Source organism: Chinchilla lanigera, unplaced genomic scaffold (genome assembly GCF_000276665.1).
Source record: "Chinchilla lanigera isolate Chin_1 unplaced genomic scaffold, ChiLan1.0 scaffold00021, whole genome shotgun sequence".
Taxonomy (NCBI): Eukaryota; Metazoa; Chordata; class Mammalia; order Rodentia; family Chinchillidae; genus Chinchilla; species Chinchilla lanigera.
In genome coordinates this window covers 27,802,315-27,823,396 of record NW_004955422.1, presented here as the reverse complement: position 1 = coordinate 27,823,396, position 21,082 = coordinate 27,802,315, and the positions used below count along the sequence as shown (strand labels likewise).

The window sequence follows — 21,082 nt, the reverse complement described above, 5'->3', positions numbered from 1 at the left end:
ATGTAGTTTAAGATGACCTTGAACTCACTATGTAGCCCAAGCTGGCCTCAAACTTGCTGTAATCCTCCTGTCTCAGCCTCTTGAGGCGCTAGAATTACAGGCATGTACAACCACACCAAGATGTTTTGTTTGGAGGTGAGTTCCCACTATGTTCCCCGGACAGGCCTTCAACTCATGGCCTCGAATAATTCTCCAGTCTTAACCTCCCATGCAGCTGAGACTACAAGAGCATGACATTCACCTCGTTTCGACAAATGCAGTAGTATACTTATTGCCTCCTTTACCAGAAAGTAAGAAGCTCCATTGGCAGGGATCTTTACCTGTCATGGTCATTGCTATATCCCTGAGGCCTAGAACAGTCCTTGGCATACAGTAGTAACTCAATATTTATTGGAAGAATGTTTATAAATGAATGAACTGTGGAAAGAAGAAAAGGTTAAAATTCTTACCCAATGGCTAGGCACGGTGGCACACGCCTGTAATTCCAGCACTCAGAAGGCTGAAACAGGAGGATTGTTATGAGTTTGAGACCCACATGGGCTACAAAGTGAGCTCAAGCCCAGCCTGAGCTGCACAGTGAGACCCAGTCTCAAAAAAAGACAAAAAAAAAAAAAAAAATTCTTACCCAAAGAAATCATATAACTTTCAAAATAGTGATGGTACCTTACCTATCTACTTTCTCTGTTGTACCCTGTCCCTAAGAATCTTTAAGACAAGATGGAGGCACCTAAGGATGTAAAAGGAGTTAAATGAGGGAGGGGAAGAACGAGACTGGAAGATGTCTTAGAACTGAAACCGGCTCAGTTTTCTCCATCTCCGGCATTACCATCACCTCCTCCAGAAAGCCCTCCCTAATGGCCAGATTGATTTGGCTCTCCTGTGAAATTCTCTTCAAGCTGCTCTATCTGGTACTCTATACTATTCATGTTTAGAGATGTGCTGAGTGATTCTGTGAGGAATAGCTAGAGCAAAGGACTACATCTACTTTGTACCTCCTGCCTACACCAGTGCCTGGCACACAGTGTGTATGAATAATTCACTACAGTCCTGCTGGCAGAACAGAAAAAGCCTGCTGGAGCAAAGAGCTGCCAAAGATGGGGAGCAGGGATGCCCAAAGGGGGAGGACCGTCGGGGGCCAAGAACTTGGGTTCCCAGGTCTTCCCTGGAACGAGCTTCCAGTTAAGGCGCCAAGCTGAATGGAGGTGGGCAAACTTTTTTTTTCTCTCCTACAGAGGAACACAAAAAATCCTAGGCTATGCCAGCCATGTGGACTGTGGTCCTTCTGTCTAATGTCAGACCAATTACCCATGCACAACATGAGCCATAGACAGTATGCAAACCGTAAACGCAGTGTCCTTGCAATAAAATCCTAATAATGCTGAAGTTCAAGTTTCTCTTAACTATCACAGGCTGAAGGAAAGGCCTCCCAAACTTGGTGGTAAAAGCCTGAGGTAGTAGGAAGCCTCTGGTGAAGAAAGGAAGCTCTCCCCCAACTTCTGATGCTGGGGAAGTCCCTTAACCACTGAGCCCCTGGCTTCTCATTTAGAAAGGGGTATAATGAAAGTCTGAAGCTCCCAAGGCGGTCATGAGGATTAACGGAAATAACGCCTTCAGCTCCAGCCAGCCGGGCTCAGCGTGAGCCACTGGACTGCTATTGTTGATAATTATTATCACTATTACCAGGGGGATCTTGGGAGGAGCAAACGGAAGGACGTATGCAAATCTGATGTCTGGCACCCAGGAGACCTTCATAAAAGCTCCTAACCTCCCGTTCTCCACCCTTGTCCCCTACCTACACCCCCACCTCGGGCCATTCCAGACAGTCCTTCCCAGCATTCTCCGCTGCCCCCTGCACGCGCCTCTGCGCCCCAAGAGCCTCAGCTGAGACCAGAGAAGATACCCACGGCAGCTGGCCAGGTTGCGGGGAGGGCCTGGCGAGGAGGGAGGAGGGTCCCGGCCAGACCCCTGCCCATTGTCTGCTCCTGCCGCCGCCAGCCAGCTGATGTCCTGGGTCGCCGACACCAGCTGGCCGTGCCCACCCCCGCCCCACACCCCCTCCTCCCAGGTCCCTTCCAGTCACTCAGCCTCAGCCCCTACGGCTTGCAGCCCAGAGACTCAGGGTGTGACCAGAGCTTTTGTCCCCCAAATCACAGGATGATTTGCATTTTTCACCAATTTGCACACCCTATTCACTTGTAGAGGGCTAGACCGATGCAAAGCCTCCCTGGTCCTTTAGGTATTTTTATTAAAGGGGGTCGCTGACATGCAATTTGGACTGTTCGCCTTCAGCATTTCCTTATCCAGGGATTTTGGCAGCATGACTTCATCAGTCTGGTCCTCAGTTTCCTCATCTGTCAAATGGAGCAAGCACTTTCCCTATAGAGGGCTTGTGAGCCGTAAGTGATGTATGCAATGTACCTGCCACGAAGCATGTTCCACCAATGACAGCTATTATTACTTAACCTAGTATCATTATCATCCAAACATCTTTTAGAGCAACTACTAAAACCTGCGTTGTCCAACTCTGGAGCACTAGGCACATGTGCTTATTTAAATTAAAATTAATTAAAATTAAATAAAATTGGTACTTTAGCCCTCAGTCACAGCAGCCACATTTTAAGTGCTCAGAAGTCACATATAGGGACTGGGGGTATAGCTCAGTGGTAGAGCACTTGCCTAGCAGTTTGAGGCCTGCGGGTTCTAGCCTGGGGGCGCAGCACATATGTACAAAAGCTGTATGGCACTGATTCAAACCCTCTAGACCAGTGATGGTGAACCTTTTAGAAACGAGTACCCAAACTGCAACCCCAAATCCACTTATTTATTACAAAGGGTACTGCAATTAAACCCAAATACTGAGGTTTCAGTTTAGAAAAAACAACTCATAGGCCGGGCATGGTGGCACACGCCTGTAATCCCAGGACTCGGGAAGCTGAGGCAGGAGGATCGTTGCAAGTTCAAGGCCAGCCTGGGCTACAAAGTAAGCTCAACTGCATAGCGAGACCTTGTCTCAAAAAGACAAAAAAAAGAAAGAAAAAAAAAAAACAATTCATACATTAAGATCTTTGCTATCATTGAAAACTCTAAAAGGTTCGCCAACACTGCTCTAGTTTTTCTGCCCTCCCACAATAGGGCTTTGCCTTGTGCCGTCTTTCTCCCTACCCCCATCAAGATAATGACCTTGGTGAGTGGGCGTTCTTTTGTTCTCTGTGGGCCTGCACCTGGGTAGGAGGGTGGAGCACAGGTGTCCAGCTGTGCCCTGGAGCAGAGAGGGGGGTGGGCTTGATTGTCCCTGGTATAAAGCAAACAACTGCACCCAACTAAGTCCCCCCAGGGAGAGCCTCCAGCGCGTGGAGGGAGGGAAGGCGCTGGGAACTGCAGGCCAGTCCCCACCGCCTCCCCTAGGCGGTTTAAGGTCACACAACAAGCCTGGGCCTGGGATGAGCGGTTGGCAGCACAGCTGACACCTGGGGAAGGTGCACCAGATGGGAGGCTCAGAGGGGAAGGCAGGGCGGGGCTGGCAACTTTCCAGCGGCCGCAGCTCTGCTGTACCAGAAGCTGCGGAAATTGTGAGTGGGTCACATTCAGCTGTTTCAAACCATATACATCCTACGTCCTACATCCGATGTGGCCCACCTTCTGGAGAGAAGCAGGAGTTCAGCAACCACAGCAATAAAATCTTCAACTCCATGTGATTGTATGTTGGTACTCCAAAGTTCATGTCCGCACACCTGAGCAGGGAGTGCTTGTTTTTGCCACCGGGATGTGTTTGTTTATCCTACATCTGTACCTGACTCCGGGGATGGCTGCTCCATTCTTGCAGCTGCTCACATTCCAAACCTTGAAGTTATCTTTGACCTTTCTTGTTCTCACACCCCACAAACAAGACAGGACAAACCCAGTTCACCCCACCTTCCAAATCTATCTGTCTCTACTGCCCCCACCCTCATTCTAACCACTGAGGTCTCCCTCCAGGATGACCCCAGCAGCATTTTACCTGCCTCCAGTATGCGCGCTCCCAAGGTGGGGATGAAGATCATGTCTTTCTGGTGCTTACAATTGTCCAGGGGCTACAAAACTGACTTAACACAAAGCCAAGTTCCTTATGTGCCCCAGTCCCCTTTCCTTCTCCAGCCATGTACTGAGGTCTTTTTTGTGCTCACACCTGCCTCAGGGCCTTTCTTTAGGTCTTTTTGAGACAGGGTCTCCCTATGCAGTTCAGGCTGGCCTTGAGCTCACTTTGTAGCCCAGGTTGGCCTCGAACTTGCAACAATCTTCTTGCCTCAGCCTCCCTGAGTGCTGGGATTACAGGCGTGCACCACCGTGCCTGGCTCTTTCTCCACACCTGGCTCTGCCTCCACACCTGGCTCTGCCGCAGGGCGTTTGTCTCTACTACCCTCTGCCGGAGTTACTGCTTCCCTCACCTGACCTCTGGCAGTACTGTGACCATCTTTAGTTTTCAAGAATGTGGATACAGGGGCTGGGGATTTAGCCCAGCGGCAAAAGCGCCTGCCTGGCAAGTGCAAGGTCGTGAGTTCGGTTCCCGGTACCGGAGAAAAACCAAAAAAAAAAAAATGTAGATGCCACTACCTTAGAAAAATCTTTAGTACCTTCTATAAAGTGGTACTGGCACTGCCCACTTGCTTTTCCTCAGAAAACCTATCAGAGTAGGGATTTATGACCTACTCATGGTAGTTCATTGGCTGTGTCTAGTCGAAGAAATGCTGGCTCCTGTAATCCCAGCATGTAGGAAGCTGAGGTTCAAGTCCAGCCTGGGCAATTTAGTGACAGCTAGACCCTGTCTAAAAAAAAAATGCCCGATGGGGCAAGAATTTTTATGTTTGTCACTGTTGTATCCCCATTGCTCAGAACAGCACCTGGCACATAGTTGGTGCTCAAGAAAGGAAAGAAGGAAACAAGCCATGCGCTAGGAATGATGTTCAAGTACCTACTATGTATTACCCAGAACCCCTCAGGTGGGTATTATTATTACAGAAGGGAAAAAAGGCTCAGAAACAGTGACTCGCCCCAAGTTAGTAACACACTTCCATTGAAAGTGCACCTGCTGTCTACGGCCTACCACCCTGCACGCACGGATCTCATCTGAAAGTGCACCTGTGCACCACTCCCCAGCAGTTAGAATTGATAGCCAGGGAGCTTCAGGAGACCACACTGTGAATACCCTATGGGGTTCTGCTGCACAGTCATGAGGCCCTGAGAGCTTCTGTTCTAAGTGCAGGCAACCCTGACTAGGTGAGTCCTCTACACACCCTCAGTGGTGGCTCCAACTCCTGAGTTGCTCTTCTCTTTCAACGCATCCTGTGGCCATTTGCATGTGCGTGTGGCGGGGGCTGATGGGCGTCCGGGGTGGACTTGAAACCCTTACATGCTTTACTTTGCCTCAGGTTTCTTTTTTTTTCTTTTTTTGGGGGGGGGGTCTTTTTGAGACAGAGTCTCACTCTGCAGTTCAGGCTGGCCTTGAGCTTACTTTGTAGTCCAGGATGGCCTCGAACTCGCAAAGATCCTCCTGCCTCAGCCTCCCAAGTGCTGGGATTACAGGCGTGCGCCACCATGCCTGGCTGCCTCAGGTTTCTTGTTTTGTTTTGTTTTTTGGTACTGGGAATTGAACTCATGACCTTGCGCTTGCCAGGCAAGTGCTTTTGCCGCTGAGCTATATCCCTGGCCCTGCCTTAGGTTTCAATGTCCACAGGCTGTTTTCCAAGCCAGCAGCTGGCACTCATCCTACCCTGTCCAGGTCCCTCTCCTTTCCTTTGGCCCCAACAAGGGAGAGAATGAAAAGCACTTTGGGTGGGACAAGAAAAGGGTGAGAAATGGGAGATCTGAGCGACTGGCATGAGCCATGTAGGACTTTGTAGATCCTGGTGGGCCATTTGGATTTTAAGGACACTGAAGAGTCTTGGGGTGTTTGCTTCATTGGTGTGTGTGTACATGGGGTGAAACAGGGTCTCGTTATATAGGCTGGCTTTGAACTCGCAGTGATCCTCCTGTGTCAGCTTCCTGAGTGCTGGGATTACAGACGTACACTACCATGTCAGACAAGATTTTTATTGAGGAAAAACATGAAGAGGACAAATAACTAGGATGAAGAGTCTCAAGATAAACACAACCATGGGACAAGCACCTAGATCGAGCTTCAGAATAGTTCCAACCCTGGAACTCCAGAGGCCAGGGTATTGACTCTTTCCTGTCCAAAGGGTCCCCTGGTCTTATCTCTTTCTGTGATACCTGGGATTAAACCCAGGGTCTTTGAACTGAGCTACATTTCCAGTCATTTAAATTTTCTTTTTTTTGAAACAGGAACTCACAATGTAGTTCAACCCACCCTTGAACTTACTATGTAGGTCAGGCTGGCCTTGAATTGGTAGAGATCCTCCTGCCTCAGCCTCTTGAGTGGTGGTATTATAGGTGTGTGCAACCACACCTGGCTAAAATGTTTCATTTTGATACAGGACCTTGCTAAGTCCCTAAATTGCCCAGGTGGGCTTGAACTTGTGGTCCTCTTGCCTCCGTCTCCTAGTGTGCTCAGATCGCAGGATGCACAGTCACACCTGGCTTGGCTCTCAGCTTTGTCATCTATTAAAAGGTGTCACATGAGGGCCTGGGTGCATTTCAAGCCCAGCCTGGGCAACTTGGTGAGACCCTGTCTCAAAATAATATAAAACAGGGCTGAGGGTATAATTCAGGGGTATAATATTTGCCTAACATTCCCATGGTCTTGGGTTCAACTCCCCAGTACCACAAGAAAATTAAAATATAAACAAAAAAGAAGGTCTGAGGCTATAGTACAGTAGTATATGCTTAGCCGATTCAATCCCCAGCACAGGGGCTGGGGATTTAGCTCAGCGGCAAAGCGCCTGCCTGGTAAGCGCAAAGTCATGAGTTCAATTCCTGGTACCGGAAGAAAAATGAAAAACAAAAAAAACCCAAATCAGTCCCCAGCACAAGAAAGAACAAAAGAAGGCAGGAAAAAAGGAAGAGAAGGAAAGAAGCAGTTTGAATAAACATCATATCAGATTTCACCAGAAATAGATTTTTTTTTTTGAGACTGTGTCTCTCTATACAGTTCAAGCTGGCCTTGAGCTTACTTCCTAGCCCAGGCTGGTTTTGAACTTGTAACGATCCTCCTGCCTCAGCCTCCCAAGTGCTGGGATTACAGGCCTGCACCACCACACCCGACCTATTGGAGATTTTTAAACAGAAAGAATGAACCAGCTATTCTAGAGACTGAAGCAGAATATCAAAAATCTAGAAATTTGCCCAGCCTTGGCGTTAACAGATTAAAAAAAATTTTTTTTAATTAAAAAAGTAAAAAGGCAGGATGCAACAGCCAGGAAGCTGAAGCAGGAGGATCACAAATTCAAGGCTAGCCTGGGCAATTTAGTGAGACCACCTCAAAATAAAGAAAGAAAATGGCTGGGGATATAGCTCCATAGTAGAAGACTTGCATAGCATGCACAATCCCCTGAGTTCAATTCCTAGTGCAGAGGTTGGTGGGAAAACAGGAAGCAAAAATGGATTTACAATATGATGATTTTCATTACATAAATTTGTCTACATACAGGAAAAAAAGTTGTAATATACAGTAAAATGGTGACAGTAATTTACATATCATGGTAAGAAATACCAGTGTTCAAAAGCCACAATAGCTTTGTTTTCTTCCTAATCTTCTTGTGTAGTGCATGAATTCCTCACAGTGCATGAATTCCTCACATGCTCACCTTCCTTCCAATAGTAAAAAAAATGAATTCTAATAATATAACTCATGGCCAAGAGACTCAACTTGTTCATCTCTTCCTCTGGGAGCTCTTGGGCTTTTCAGACAACTTTGGCAAAAAGGCGTTGCCTATCAGAAAAGTTGCAGCCAGGGCAAATATTTCTCTGGCACAGAGCTCAGCTTCCTAAAGTACCAGAGGTCCTTCTGCCTCCTGTTTACCCAACAAGAGCCACACACCTTAAGTGCTTCCCCTCACTGTCATCTGGCCCGGCCTCGTGTTTATCCTTCATTAGTGGGAAGGGCACCGCCAAGGCAGATGGCAGGCAGCGTGCACCTCTCCCTGCCACCCTTCTTTACCCTCTTGTCACTAGATAAAGAAAAATATTCGCTTGGTTGGGACAAAAAATAGTCAGGGCTTCAAGCAATTTCTTTAGGTCTAAGCCTACAACTTTTATTTATTATTATTATTCTTTTTTTTGGTGGTGGTGGGGAGGGGGCTGACGGAGGGCCTCCTGGATGCTAGGCAAAGGCTCTGCCACTGGAAACATCCCTAGGCTGTGAACCTACATTTCTTTCAGTAAATTGTGAAAAAAAAATGGCAGAGAGGTTGTGGGTATAACTCAGGGTGAACAGCTGCCTGGCATGTGGGAGGCTTTGGTTAGATCCCCAGTACTTTGAGAAAAAAGTCAAAATTAAATTTGATTTCAATTTTGGACTCAAGGTAGATTTTGTAGCATGTCTTAGCCTCTGTGTTTCCTTGGGTGGAAAATGAAGGTGTGACACAACTAAAATCAAATATTTTTTTGGTACCAGGAATTGAACTCAGGACCTTGCACTTGCTAGGCAGGTACTTGTGTCACTGAGCTATATCCCTGGCCAAATTGTTTAATTTTTTTTTTTCTCTTTTTTTCTACAGTGTTGGGAATTGAACCTAGGGCCTGGCACATGCTAGACAGGCCCTATACCACTGAGCTGTATCTCTCAAATTCAGGTAATAAGGCGCCCAGGTTGTCCCTGACTCTGTGTGTGTGTGTGTGTGTGTGTGTGTGTGCGCGCGCACGGGTGTGTGCGTGCATGCATCTGTCTGTCTGTCTAGAGATAGACCCCTAGAACCCAAGGGTGCTGTACCACTGAGCTATACACTGGGGGCTGAGACAAGAGGATCACCTCAAGTTTTTTTTTTTTTAATTTTTATTTTTTCCTCCTGTACTGGGAACCGAACTCATGACCTTGCGCTTGCCAGGCAGGCGCTTTGCCACTGAGCTAAATCCCCAGCCCCAGATCACCTCAACTTTGAGGCCAGCCTTGGCTACACAGTGAGTTCAAGGCCAGCATGAACTATATAGCGAGACCATGTCTCAAACAAAGAAACAAGCAAACACCCTCCAAAACACTAGAAGACCAGGCATGGTAGCACATATCTGTAATCCCAACAGGCAGAGGCAGGAAGATTTCCAGGAGTTTGAAGCCATGTATGTAGTGAGTTCCAAATCAGCCTAAAGTACATAGTGAGATCCTGTCTCAAAAAACCAACCAAACCAAAAAAAAACCCAATAGAACATGGTATATTCACAGAGTAATTAAAAAAAATATGATGAATGTGGCTGCTGAGTGTTATCCAATGGAAAGATAGGGATCTTTCATATGAGAAGTGGCACGTAACAATGTGTGACAAGTATCAATTTATTGGGTGTAGTCAGTTGATTGTTACCACTGAGAGAAGGTATGGCTTAAAGTGTGCCATAAATCATGGATCACAAACAACACAATAATGTAAAATTTTGTCAGTTTCATCAGAGTTGTGTAATTGTGCTGCCTCAGTTCCAGCTTTTTAAGAAATTTCATCGTGGAGCTGGGTGTGGTGGCACATGCCTGTAATCCCAGCACTCAGGAGGCTGAGGCAGGAGGATTGCCATGAGTTCCAGGAGAGTCTGGGTTACACAGTGAGTTCAAAGCCAGGCTGAAGGTAGGGTGTCGTGGTGCACACCTGTAATCCCAGCACTTGTGAGGCTGAGGGAGGAGGATCCTTGTGAGTTTGAGACAAGCCTGGGCTACAAAGTAGGCTCAAGGCCAGTTAAACTGCATAGCAAGACCCTGTCTCAAAAAAAAAAGCCAACAAAAAAAACAAAGCCAGGCTGAACTACAAATCAAGACCCTGTTCTCAAAACAACAACAGAAGCACCACAGGAGATGAAACTTGGCTCTGTGGTTATGATCCTGAGAACAAGGTGCAGAGTTCTCAAAGGAAAGCACCCAGCTCTCCTCCTGAGGAAAAAAAACCTATCAATCAAGATCCAACATCACTGGATTGTGTTTTTTGGCCATTATGGAATACTTCTTTTTTTTTGGTAGTGGGAATTGAACTCAGGACCTTTTACTTGCTAGGCAGGCACTTGTGCCACTGAGCTACATCCCCAGCTCTACCTTTATGGAATACCGAGACTTGACTTTGTACCACAAACACTACAGCGAACTCTGAATATTGTAAGTGTTTATCAGAGCATTTAAGAAACTAAGCACATAGAAAATGGCCTGAGAAATAGCAAATGGTCTCATCTTCCATCATGGCTTGTGTCACATATCACTCTGGTATGGCAATGTCTGTTAAATAAAAACATTATGGGCGGGCACTGGTGGTGCACACCTGTAATCCTAGCACTTGGGAGGCTGAGGCTGGAGAATTGTTGCAAGTTTGAGGCCAGCCTGGGATACACAGTGAGTTCAAGGAGAGCCTGAATGACAAAGTAAGACCCTGTCACAAACAAACAGGCAAACATTAAGGTGGATGTCTTCATCCAACTTGGTTGTTTTTTTTTTTGTTTGTTTTGTTTTGTTTTGTTTTGTTTTTGAGACAGAGTTTGCTATGTAGTTCACACTGGCCTTGAACTTTCACTATGTAGCCCAGGCAGACTTTGAATTCACTATGTAGCTCAGGATGGCTTTCAGCTCACAGCAGTCCTTCTACCTCAGCTTACTGAGTGTCGAGATTACAGGTGTGCACCTCCCTGTCCAGCTTCTCATGCTTCTTATTGACCAAATTTGGTATTGTGTGATTTCTGGCTCTTCTCCAAAGCCAAAATGACTATGAAATGAGTGGGCCACTTAGTGAGTTGAATCAATTCTGGACATGGAGGCAGCCATGATCATGCAAGGAAAGACATGAAAAAAGATTTTCAGAATTGCTACAGAAGGCAGCAAGAATAATGGGTTAAGTATGTTTGAATTGTGGGAAAGTATTTTGAGGGGAGTGAATGGCAATGTGTCTTTTACTGTAAGAAAATTTTAAAACATTTTAAAATTCACCATTTTTTTTTTTTTGTCTTTTTTTGAGACAGGGTCTTGCTATGCAGTTCAGGCTGGCCTTGAGCCCACCTTGTAGCCTAGGCTGGCCTCAAACTCACAATGATCCTCCTGCCTCAGCCTCCCAAGTACTGGGATTACAGGTGTGTACCACCACACCCGGCTAATTCACCATATTTTTGATCACATAATTTGATCACAGGAATACTCCCTAGCCATAAAAGGGAAGGTAAATTCCTGATATACACAACACAGATGAATCTCAGAATCATTATGCTAGATGCAAGAAGCTAGACACAGGTAAGGTTTGCAAGCCTATAACTCCAGCAATCAGGAGGCTGAAGCAGGAGGAGTGTTGTAGGTTCGAGGATAGCTTAGGCTACTTGTCTCAAAACACACACACACACACACACAAATCTGGATGCAACACTATGTGCCATATGTGTCCATTTACATGTGATTCTAGAAAACATAAACTCACATAGCAACCCAAAGCAGATCAGTAGTTCCTTGGATGCAGGTGCAGATGGAAGAGTAGATTGCAGAGAAGCAGGAAGAATCTTATAGGGATGATGGAAAAGCTCTCGATCTTGATAGCACTGGTGATTTTACAGGTATATAAAGCTTTTAAAACTCAGCAAATAGCTGGGTGTGGATGGCGTGTAATCCAAGTATTCTGGGAGACCAAGGCGGGAGGATCTCAAATTTGAGTCCAGTTTAGGCAAGTTAGTGACTCAGCAAGATCCTGTCTCAAAAAAAAAAAAAAAACGGATTGGATATGCAGCTCAGTGTGAAGGCCCAGGGTTCAATCCCAGGTATAGAAAGAAAAAAAAGACAGAAAAACAACTCATCAAATTGTAGCCTTTACATCGATGTAGTTCGCTGTACATAAAATACACCTCAGTACCCTCCCCCCTCCGCCGCCGTACTGGGAATCGAACTCACGACCTTGCGCTTGCCAGGCAGGCGCTGTGCCGCTGAGCTAAATCCCCAGCCCCCATTTTTGGGGTTTTTTAAACTTTTTCTTTGTATATTAAAAATTGTCTACTCCAAACTGGGCATGGTGGCACACAACTATAATCCCAGCACTCAGGAGTCTGAGGCAGGAGGATCATTGCAAGTTTGAGGCCAGCCCAAGCTACAAAGTGAGTTCAAGGCCAGCTGGAAGTGCATAGCGAGACCCTGTTTCAAAAAGACAAAAAAAAAAAAAAAAAATTGTCCATTCCAATAATTAAAATCTTTTTTTCTTTTTTTATTGAGACAAGGTCTCGCTTGCTATGTAGCTCAGGCTGGGCTAGAACTCATTGTGTAGCCAAGGCTAGCCTCAAACTTGGGGTGATACCCCTGCCTCAGCCTCCCTCCTAATTGTTGGCATCACAGGCATGGGCCACCATGCCTGGCAAATTAAAATATATTCATTCATTCATTCATTCATTTATGGTACAGGGAATTGAATTTAGGATCTTGCGATTGCCACGCAGGTGCTGTGATGCTGGGCTATATCCCCTGTCCTAAAATAATTTTAAACAGCAACAAAAGCCCACTCTGATCTAAAGCTGCAGGATCCTTTGGACCAGCTTGTATTACACCATAGATTTTACCTTCATCCCACCCAGCTTCTTCCTTACTAGAATCTAAACTTTTTTCCTTCCTGACAGCCAGATAGGCAGGTGGTACAATAGTTCTCTATTCTTTGATGTGGAAGAAGCTGAACAGCTAAAACAAGTACAATTAACGTAGTGTTGGGGGGATTTAGCTCAGCGGCACAGCGCCTGCCTGGCAATCGCGAGGTCGTGAATTCGATTCCCGGTACCGGAAAAAAACAAACAAAAAAAAAACGTAGTGGGCTGGGGATATAGCTCAGAGGCACAAGCGCCTGCGTGGCAAGTGCAAGGAACTGAGTTCCGCTCCCGGTACCAAAAAAAAAAAAAAAAGAACATAGTGTTTGTGAAATGCAAGGGCACATATTGCTGGGACACGCCTCATTACGATTCCGTTTCTTGCTTCTGTTCAATCATTTCTTTTGAAGGTGGTGGATTTTTTTTTTTTTTTTTCTTTTGTCTTCTCTCCCTGTACCAGGAATCGAACTCACGACCTTGCACTTGCCAGGCAGGCGCTTTGCCGCTGAGCTAAATCCCCAGCCCCAAGGTGGTGGATTTTTCTCTTGCAATTTTGTCTTCTTTAGTGAATTTCTTGATCTCACTCCTATAGGGTTTGGAGTTTGTCATATCTGGATGTAGATAAGCACAGTGAGGTGCACAAGCCATCTGAGTGAATTAAGTTTCTTTCTGTTTAAAATTGTGGTACTGGGGATTGAATCAGGGCGTTGCACATGCTTGTGACGATTACACAGAGTGTATAAAAACAGCACCCAAGCGAGATAAACATCTCAATAACGACAGCTGCCCCGCACCTGTAGATTCTGCTACTCTAGAGGCTGAGGCAAAAGGATCACTTAGGTCCATGTGTAAGAGACCAGCCTGGGCAACATAGTGAGACCTCCATCTCAAAAACAAACCAAAATAACGATAGCTAACAGTTACTAATATTATAATGATATTTTAGACATTTAGAAAGCTGTAGGCCTAAAAGAGAAAGCAATTTCCCCACAATCTCACATAAAAGCAATCAGTCCTCTACCTGGAAAACAGGTGAGGCAGTCTTCCCTCTCTCTAAGACCCGCCCCCAAGCTCCGCAACCGCGTCTGAGTCCCAGTCCTGGCCTCATCCGGAAGTCCAGGTCTAAAAGACCCGCCGTGCTCTGGATGGGAGCGCGTGACGCAGGGGGGCGGGTCTGATAAGCAGAGTGCTCCGGGATAGGGCGATATGTTCGCGCGGAAGGGGCGGGTCAGGTCAGGGGGCGGGGTTTTACTGGGAGCTGGTCTTGGGCGGGGCTTCCGCGTGCGTTGGTCAGGCGGGCGAGAGCGCGCGGTGGGGGCGTGTCCCGAGGGCGGGGTGGGGCGGGGCGAAGCGGAGGGGCGGGGCGGCGCGCGGCCTAACGGCAGTGGCGGAGGCGGCGGTGGCGCTGGTGTCTCCGAGAGCGGTACGTCTGCAGTTCCCGTGGCGGCGCCTGCGAGGAACTCGGGCTGTGGGCCGAGGCGGGCGGCGCACGGCGGGCGACGCTCTGCGATGGTGGGCGTCCCTGGAGCGGCCGCCTTCCAGTGTAAGCGGGGCGGGAAGACGGGCGGCTGTGGGGGGCGTGTGAGGGGCCTGCGGCGCCATCGCGTGCCTCGAGGCTCCCGAGAGGGTCCTCCACCCCGCCACGGCGCGAGGCCGGGATGGGGAAACTGAGGCCCGCCAGGGCGGATCCAAGGTCACGCGGCGGCCCGGGCCTTCGCGGGCCGCGAGGCCACCTCGCCGCTTCCAGCGGCGCCAGAGGGCTCGCGGCTCGCGGTGTGGAGAAGCTGTGGGGACCGCGGCCTCGGAGTCCAGGCCGGGCGCGCGTCCACTGACGCGCCGCGGACAAGTATTGTTTTGTTCTCTGGTCGGGGCCCCAAGTCCGGCTCGGAGAGGCACGCAGTCCGCAACCCCGCGTTGGAGGGCCGTGTGGGAGGTGTTGGGGAGGCGCGGGTGGCGCCGGAGGGGCCTGGCTTCGCGTCCGGCCGCCGCCACCACCAGATGTCTGTGACCTTGGCTCTCCCCGAGTCTCAGTTACCGCGTCTGAAGAATGGGGTTGTGAAGAGTTCCCTGCAGTGCCCTCGAGCAGCTGGGCTTAGTGAGGGCTGCACAGCGCGTGATACACACCTTGGCGCGGTCATAGGCGTGAAAACTGTCATTGTGTTCGTGGTTTAGTTTCCTTCTTTGTGGACCTTACTCGGAAGAGTCCGAAATTGGGCTTGGGTCTTGGATTTGCTTAGCATTTTATTTTCTTGTCTGTTAGTCCTATTCTCGGGGTCGATCGATTTTACTTCCATCTCGATATTCCAATATCTATCTCTTGTTACACCTAAAATTGTGAGATCCTTAGGAGGAGGGGAGGCATCGCTTAATAAGAACAATAAAATTTTAATTGTTTTTCATTACAATAACAATAACAGCCAACTTCTCTCTTTCTTTCTTTCCTTCCTTCCTTCTTTCTAAAGTACCAGGTATTTTGCACTCTATTCATTTAATATTTATTAAACCATCTCATAAGTAAAAAGTACCACTCTAGGCTCTGGGAATATAGCAACAACTAGGCTCTGGTTTTGAGTTTAGGTGGAAGAGGGAAGAAATTTAGTAAATGAGAAAACCCATAAATCTGTCTCAAATGTTTCCTCTTGTTTAAGCCTGGCAACAGTGTTAATAAAAGTTAGGTATTTGAGTATGCCCATTTTACAGAGGATGATACTGAGGAGCATTAGGAACTCTGTCTACCCAGGAGAGATGTTATTCAGTATTTAAGGGAGGCTTTACACAACCTTTCCTCTTGGGTTGGTACTCATTAAATGTTGAATTGAAGAAATACAAAGTAGATTCACCCAGTTAAAGCATTTTCATAGGTTGGCAGTTTTGCACTCATAGTTTATTTCTTTTGGAATTTATAACTAAAGAGAGGCAGACAGGTGACTCTTCAGGTTTGACAAAGGAATAATCTCAGTAAAGTGAAAAGACCTCTTATCTAAATTTGTTTATTTATTTTTCCGTATACTCGGGATTGAATCCAGGGCCTTTGCCTTGAATTACATCTCCAGCCTTTTGAGATAGGGAGCTCTTCCTGAGTTGCCAGGATCATTGATCCTCCTGCTTCAGCCTTCCTCAGTGCTAGGGTTACAGGTATGCACCACCATACCCTGCTGAATTTAAAACTTCCAGTTTAAAATATGCCCAGAAGTGCAGCTACTTTTGGTTGTTATGTAACTGAGTTGTTTTTGTTTTTAGTTTTCCTAAGGGAATCCTGTCTTAAATTCCAAGACTGTGCCTTTACTATACTTTTTATTTTAACTGGAAGAGTGTATTAAATTGCATCCAAATGCAGGGCGTTGGTGGTACACGTCTGTCATCCCAGCACTCTGTAATATGAAGCAGGAAGATCATAAATTCAAACTCAATCTGGGCTATTTAATAGCAAGACCCTGTCTCAAAAAAGGGGTTGGAGACATAACCTGGATTTAATCCTTGGTACTTCTCTCTCTACCACACATAAAATCAAGTGGTACTGAGATGATTTTTTTTTTTTTTTTACATGAAGGTCTTTATGATACATTTAGGTTCAACACTGACCGTCTGCTGTGCCTTCTAGAAGCTTACTTAGTGTCTGTCTTTTTTTTTGTCTTTTTGAGGCAGGGTCTCGCTATGTAGTTCAGGCTGGCCTTGAGCTCAGTTTGTAGCACAGGCTGGTGTTGAACTCACAACGATCCTCCTGCCTCAGCCTCCTGAGTGCTGGGATTACAGGCATGCACTACCACGCCCGGCTCTTTTGGGTTTTTTTGAGACAGGGCCTTGCTGTATAATTCAGTCTGTCCTTGAACTCGTTATGTAGCCTAGGCTGGGCCTCTAATTTAAGGCCATCATCCTGCATCAGCCTCCGTCAGAAGTGCTGGGCTTGCAGGCATGCATTACCATGCCCAGCTTCTCCTTTTTTAAAAATCTATAGTCTTAATTGGCTAATGTTTTAACTAGTACTGGGGAGAGGGAAGGTAGGAAAGAGCTCAAATGCTTAAGTGGAGTCCCTGGGGATGCAGTCTAGCACAGTGGCCTCAAGTGTTCATTCTGTCAGGAAATATGTTTTTTTTTTTGAAAATATGGTTGAAAATACACACACTTTATAGGAATATTTGCTTGGCTGTACATTGTATTACATTTTACAACAGAAAAAGCCATTTTACAGAAGGATGAGCCAGGTCAACGGCACAGTGCTTGCCTGGCAAGCATGAGGTTGTGAATTCGATTTCTGGTACCAAAAAAAAAAAGGAAGGATGAGCTGTGAGTACAAGTAGAAGTTCCAGTATGGTCTTTTCACACCCCAGTATTTGAACAGTAAGTTTCCTCTTGCGGTAGAAATTACTGATTTTGTAGTGGGAACTTCCCCTCAATCCATCAGATCTACTGTGAAAAAAATCTAGTTTATTGGCAAAAAATGTGATGGTTTAGATTGAAATTCTAAACTTTTGAAATTCACTTAGGGAGTTGTTGATAGGTTGAAATCTGGTGGCCAATCCGTTCAAGCTTTGCTACTGGGCACATTACTTAATGTTTATTTTCCTCATCTGTAAAATTGAGATGATGAAAATTTCTACTTCATTTGCAGTTTTGTTGCAATGACAAACATAGGCATACATGTTGGTTTATGTAAAGTACTTAAATAGTGCTTGACACACTATTTTGGATGCTGTAATGGTTGAGGATACCTAGATGTCTTGGATCTCTTAGTCCATAGGGGCCCTTAAGTGGAGTCCCTGGTAAACTGGTAATGATAAAGTGCTTTAAGTGCTATAAGTAAAGGAATGTAGAGGAAGCATAATTTCTAGTTCTTTGAGGATCCAAGTAAGGACCAATTGAAGAGGTGACATTCAAATCAGGCCTTAAAGAAGGAAAGGGGCTTTTTCTTCTTAAAGGAAGGGAGAAAAGGGGCTTTTTCTCCTTAAAAGAAGGAAGAGGAAGGGCAGACCTTTCTGGCTGAGGGTACAGTGTGGAAAATTTGGAGGCTGTGGAGTGCTTGGTGAGAGCAGTTGTTCAATTTAGACTTATAGGGAACCTGAATGAAGCTTGTATACCTTGTTAAGAGAATACCAGTGAATTCAGGCTGGAGTTGTGCCTGGTAAGGGCCAGCTGGCAAGGAAGCCTATTCCAGAACTTTTCACAGCACCACAGTTCTTTCCTCTCTGTGGTGTTTACCTTATTCTACCTATTTAGTTGTCTAAACAGATAAGTTCCTAAGGGGCTGGGGATGTAGTTCAGTGGTAGAGCACTTGCCTACTATACTGAGAGCCTGGGATTGGATCTGTGGCCTTATTTAAGGAAGGAAGGAAGGAAGGAAGGAAGGAAGGAAGGAAGGAAGGAAGGTGGATAACAAATTAGAAGAGAAGAGAGATTGCCCCAGGTAAGCACACTCATAATTGGTTATTGCCTCATGGTAGTTCTTAGCCATTATGTCACATTGATGTATTTAGGCCCCACCTACAACTATTAGATTAGGGGGAAAAAGTAAGATTAAAAGCAGTGTAATCTGAAAGCCAGGTGTGGTGGTGCACACACTTGGGAGGCTGAGGCAGGAGGATCTTGCCAAGTTCGAGGCCAGCCTGGGCTACAAAGTGAGCTCGAGGCCAGCCTGAACTGCATAGTGAGAAGCGAGACCCTGTCTCAAGAAGACCAAAAAAAAAAAAGCAGTATAACCTGAGGCCAGTTATCCTCGAGATAGGGCCAAGGGTGTAGCTCGGTGGCCTGCCTAGCAAGCGCGAAGTCCTGAGTTCAAGATCCAGTGTAAAAAAAAATCAGTTATCTTTGAGATAAATGGCTTTATATGCTTCTAGCAGCTCTAGAGTTTATCTCTGAGTAAATAGTGTTCTTGCCACACAATTAGGGTGTTTTTTTTTTTTTTTTGGTCTTTTTGAGACAAGGTCTCACTATGCAGTACAGGCTGGCCTTGAGCTCACTTTGTAGCCCAGGCTGGTTTCGAACTTGCAACGATCCTCCTGCCTCAGCCTCCGGAGTGCTGGGATTACAGGTGTGCGCCACCACGCCCGGTGTAGGGTTTTTAAAAAAAATTAATTATTTTTTTTTTAGATAGGGTCTCACTATGCAGTTCAGGCTAGTCTTGAACTCATTTTTTAGTACAGGCTGGCTTCGAACTTGCAAGATCCTCCTGCCTCAGCCTCCGAGTGCTGGGATTACAGGTGTGCACCACCATGCCCGGCCTCAAGTAGGATTATTTATTTATTTCTTTGTCTTTTTGAGACCAGGTCTCACTATGCAGTTCAGGCTGGCCTTGAGCTCACTTTGTAGCCCAGGTTGGTCTTGAACTCTCAGCGATCCTCCTGCTTTAGCGTCCTGAGTGCTAGGGGTGCTAGGATTACAGGCATGCGCCACCACACCCGCCTTGGGATATTGTTATTTTGCAAGAGTCGAGTTAAATTGCCTAGGCTGGTCTTGAATTTGTAATCCTCCTACCTTGGCTTCCTAGAGGGCTATGCTGTTTGAATAAATTTATGGTAGTTTGGAACCAGTTGGCTTTCCTACATGTGAATAGATCCTAAAAATAAGTTGGGGAATATAGCTTATGTATAAGGCCCTGGGTTGGAGCTCCAGCACTGGGGAAAAAAAATTAAGAGTGTGATGGTTTTGGGGGGTTTTTGGGGGGGTTGGTCTTTCTGAGACAGGGTCTCGCTATGCAGTTCAGGGTGGTCTTGAGCTCACTTTGTATCCCAGGCTGGTCTCTAACATGAAACAGTACTGCCTCAGCCTGTCCAGTGCTGGGATTACGGGCATTCACCACCATGCCTGGCTATTTTTTTTGCTTTTTTGAGACAGGTCTCACTATGCAGTTCAGGCTGGCCTTTAACTCACCATGTAGCCTAAACTGCCTTCAAACTCACAGTGATCTTCTTGCCTCAGCCTCCTGAGTGCTGGGATTACAGACGGGTGTGCCATCATGCCTGGCCTGAGAGTTTTTCTTGAGTACTAAGTCTGTTGTGTGCTATACCCCCTCCCCTATCGTGCTGGGGGTGGAATCAAGGTCCTCATACATGCCAGGCAAGGGCTGTACTACTGAGTTACATACACCCCCAGGGTGTATGCAAATACAGACTTTCTGATCAGTTACTTGAATTTAATGAATATCATTAGGAAGGATGGTTTAAATGCTATTCAGTGAATGAATGGAACAGTAAGATCAAGATGAGTTAATTTACTAAATTCCTATTTAAGAAAAATGAGAGAAGGAAGGATTCTCATTTCCAGTCTTATTCTCATTCCCTATTTTTAGAGAACTGATTTGAACCTCATAGAATAGAAAATGACCACTGAATTTTAAAGATTTATTTGATTTGTTTTTTTTTGTTTGTTTGTTTGTTTTTCTGGTACCGGGAATCGAACTCACGACCTTGCATTTGCCAGGCAGGTGCTGTGCCGCTGAGCTAAATCCCCAGCCCAAGATTTATTTGAAGTCCCTGAAAGCTTGAAAGCTAATGAGAGACAGTCTCTCCTTTACGCATTTATCTATGCTTTGGTGAAAGGAAAGGGCCTCAATAATGCTATACTGGCATGCATGTGTGCAGTATGAGCTAGTGGATGTACATGTGACAGACCTTATTTCTGGGTTTTATTGTCACTGATTAAATAGTTTTATGCTTTTGTCTCTGGTCTCTTAAGGCCTTGAGGCTATGTGAAATTTCAGGGACTGGTTTTCTTTTTTTTTTTTTTTTGGTTTTTCTCCGGTACCGGGAACCGAACTCACGACCTTGCGCTTGCCAGGCAGGCGCTTTTGCCGCTGAGCTAAATCCCCAGCCCCCTGGTTTTCCATAGAATTAAACTTTTCAAAAGAGTCCATAGCAGATATATTAACTGAATATGATTATTAAGTCCAGTTTAATTTTTAAAAAAATTTTCTTGTTGGGGCTGGGGATATAGCTCAGTGGCATAAGTGCCTGCCTGGCAAGCACAAGGTCCTGAGTTCGATTCCTGATACCGCCCCCCCCCCCAATTGTTTCGTTTTTGAGACAGGGTCTGGCTATGTATTCTAGCCTGCCCTTGAACTCACTGTGTAGCTCAGGCTGGCCTCAAACTCCTGGGAATCTTCCTGCCTCAAGCCTTCTGAGTGCTGGGATTACAGGTGTGTACCATCACACCTGTCCCACAGACCATTTATTGATTGATTGATTGAATTGAATTTGTGGTTCTTCTACCTCAGTCCCCTGAGTAGCTGGGATTGAAGGCATTTGCCACTGTATGTGATTTACTCCTTATTAAAAAGTATCCTAGAGCCAGGCATAGTGATACACACACATGCCTGTAATCCTAGCACTTGGGAGGCAGAGGCAGGAGAATCTCCACAAGTTTGAGGCCAACCTGGATTATATATATTGAGACCTTGTTTAAAAAAAAGTACCCAAGAGCCAGATGTGGTGGTATA

At 46.2% G+C, this 21,082-nt stretch overlaps 1 protein-coding gene across 3 annotated transcripts in view; it reads left to right on the top strand.

Moving 5' to 3' along the window:
• Nucleotides 1-14,012: 14,012 nt before the first annotated feature.
• Cbfa2t2 (core-binding factor, runt domain, alpha subunit 2; translocated to, 2) overlaps nt 14,013-21,082 on the top strand; it is a 138,170-nt gene continuing 131,100 nt past the window's right edge. For 2 of the 3 annotated variants that reach the window (XM_005384842.2, XM_005384841.2), the window contains exon 1: nt 14,016-14,197. In XM_005384842.2, the coding sequence (XP_005384899.1) occupies nt 14,164-14,197 (34 nt within the window). In that variant the 5' untranslated portion in view covers nt 14,016-14,163. Of the gene's footprint in view, nt 14,198-21,082 lie in introns of all 3 variants that reach the window. The other variant, XM_013514210.1, reaches the window with a different exon arrangement.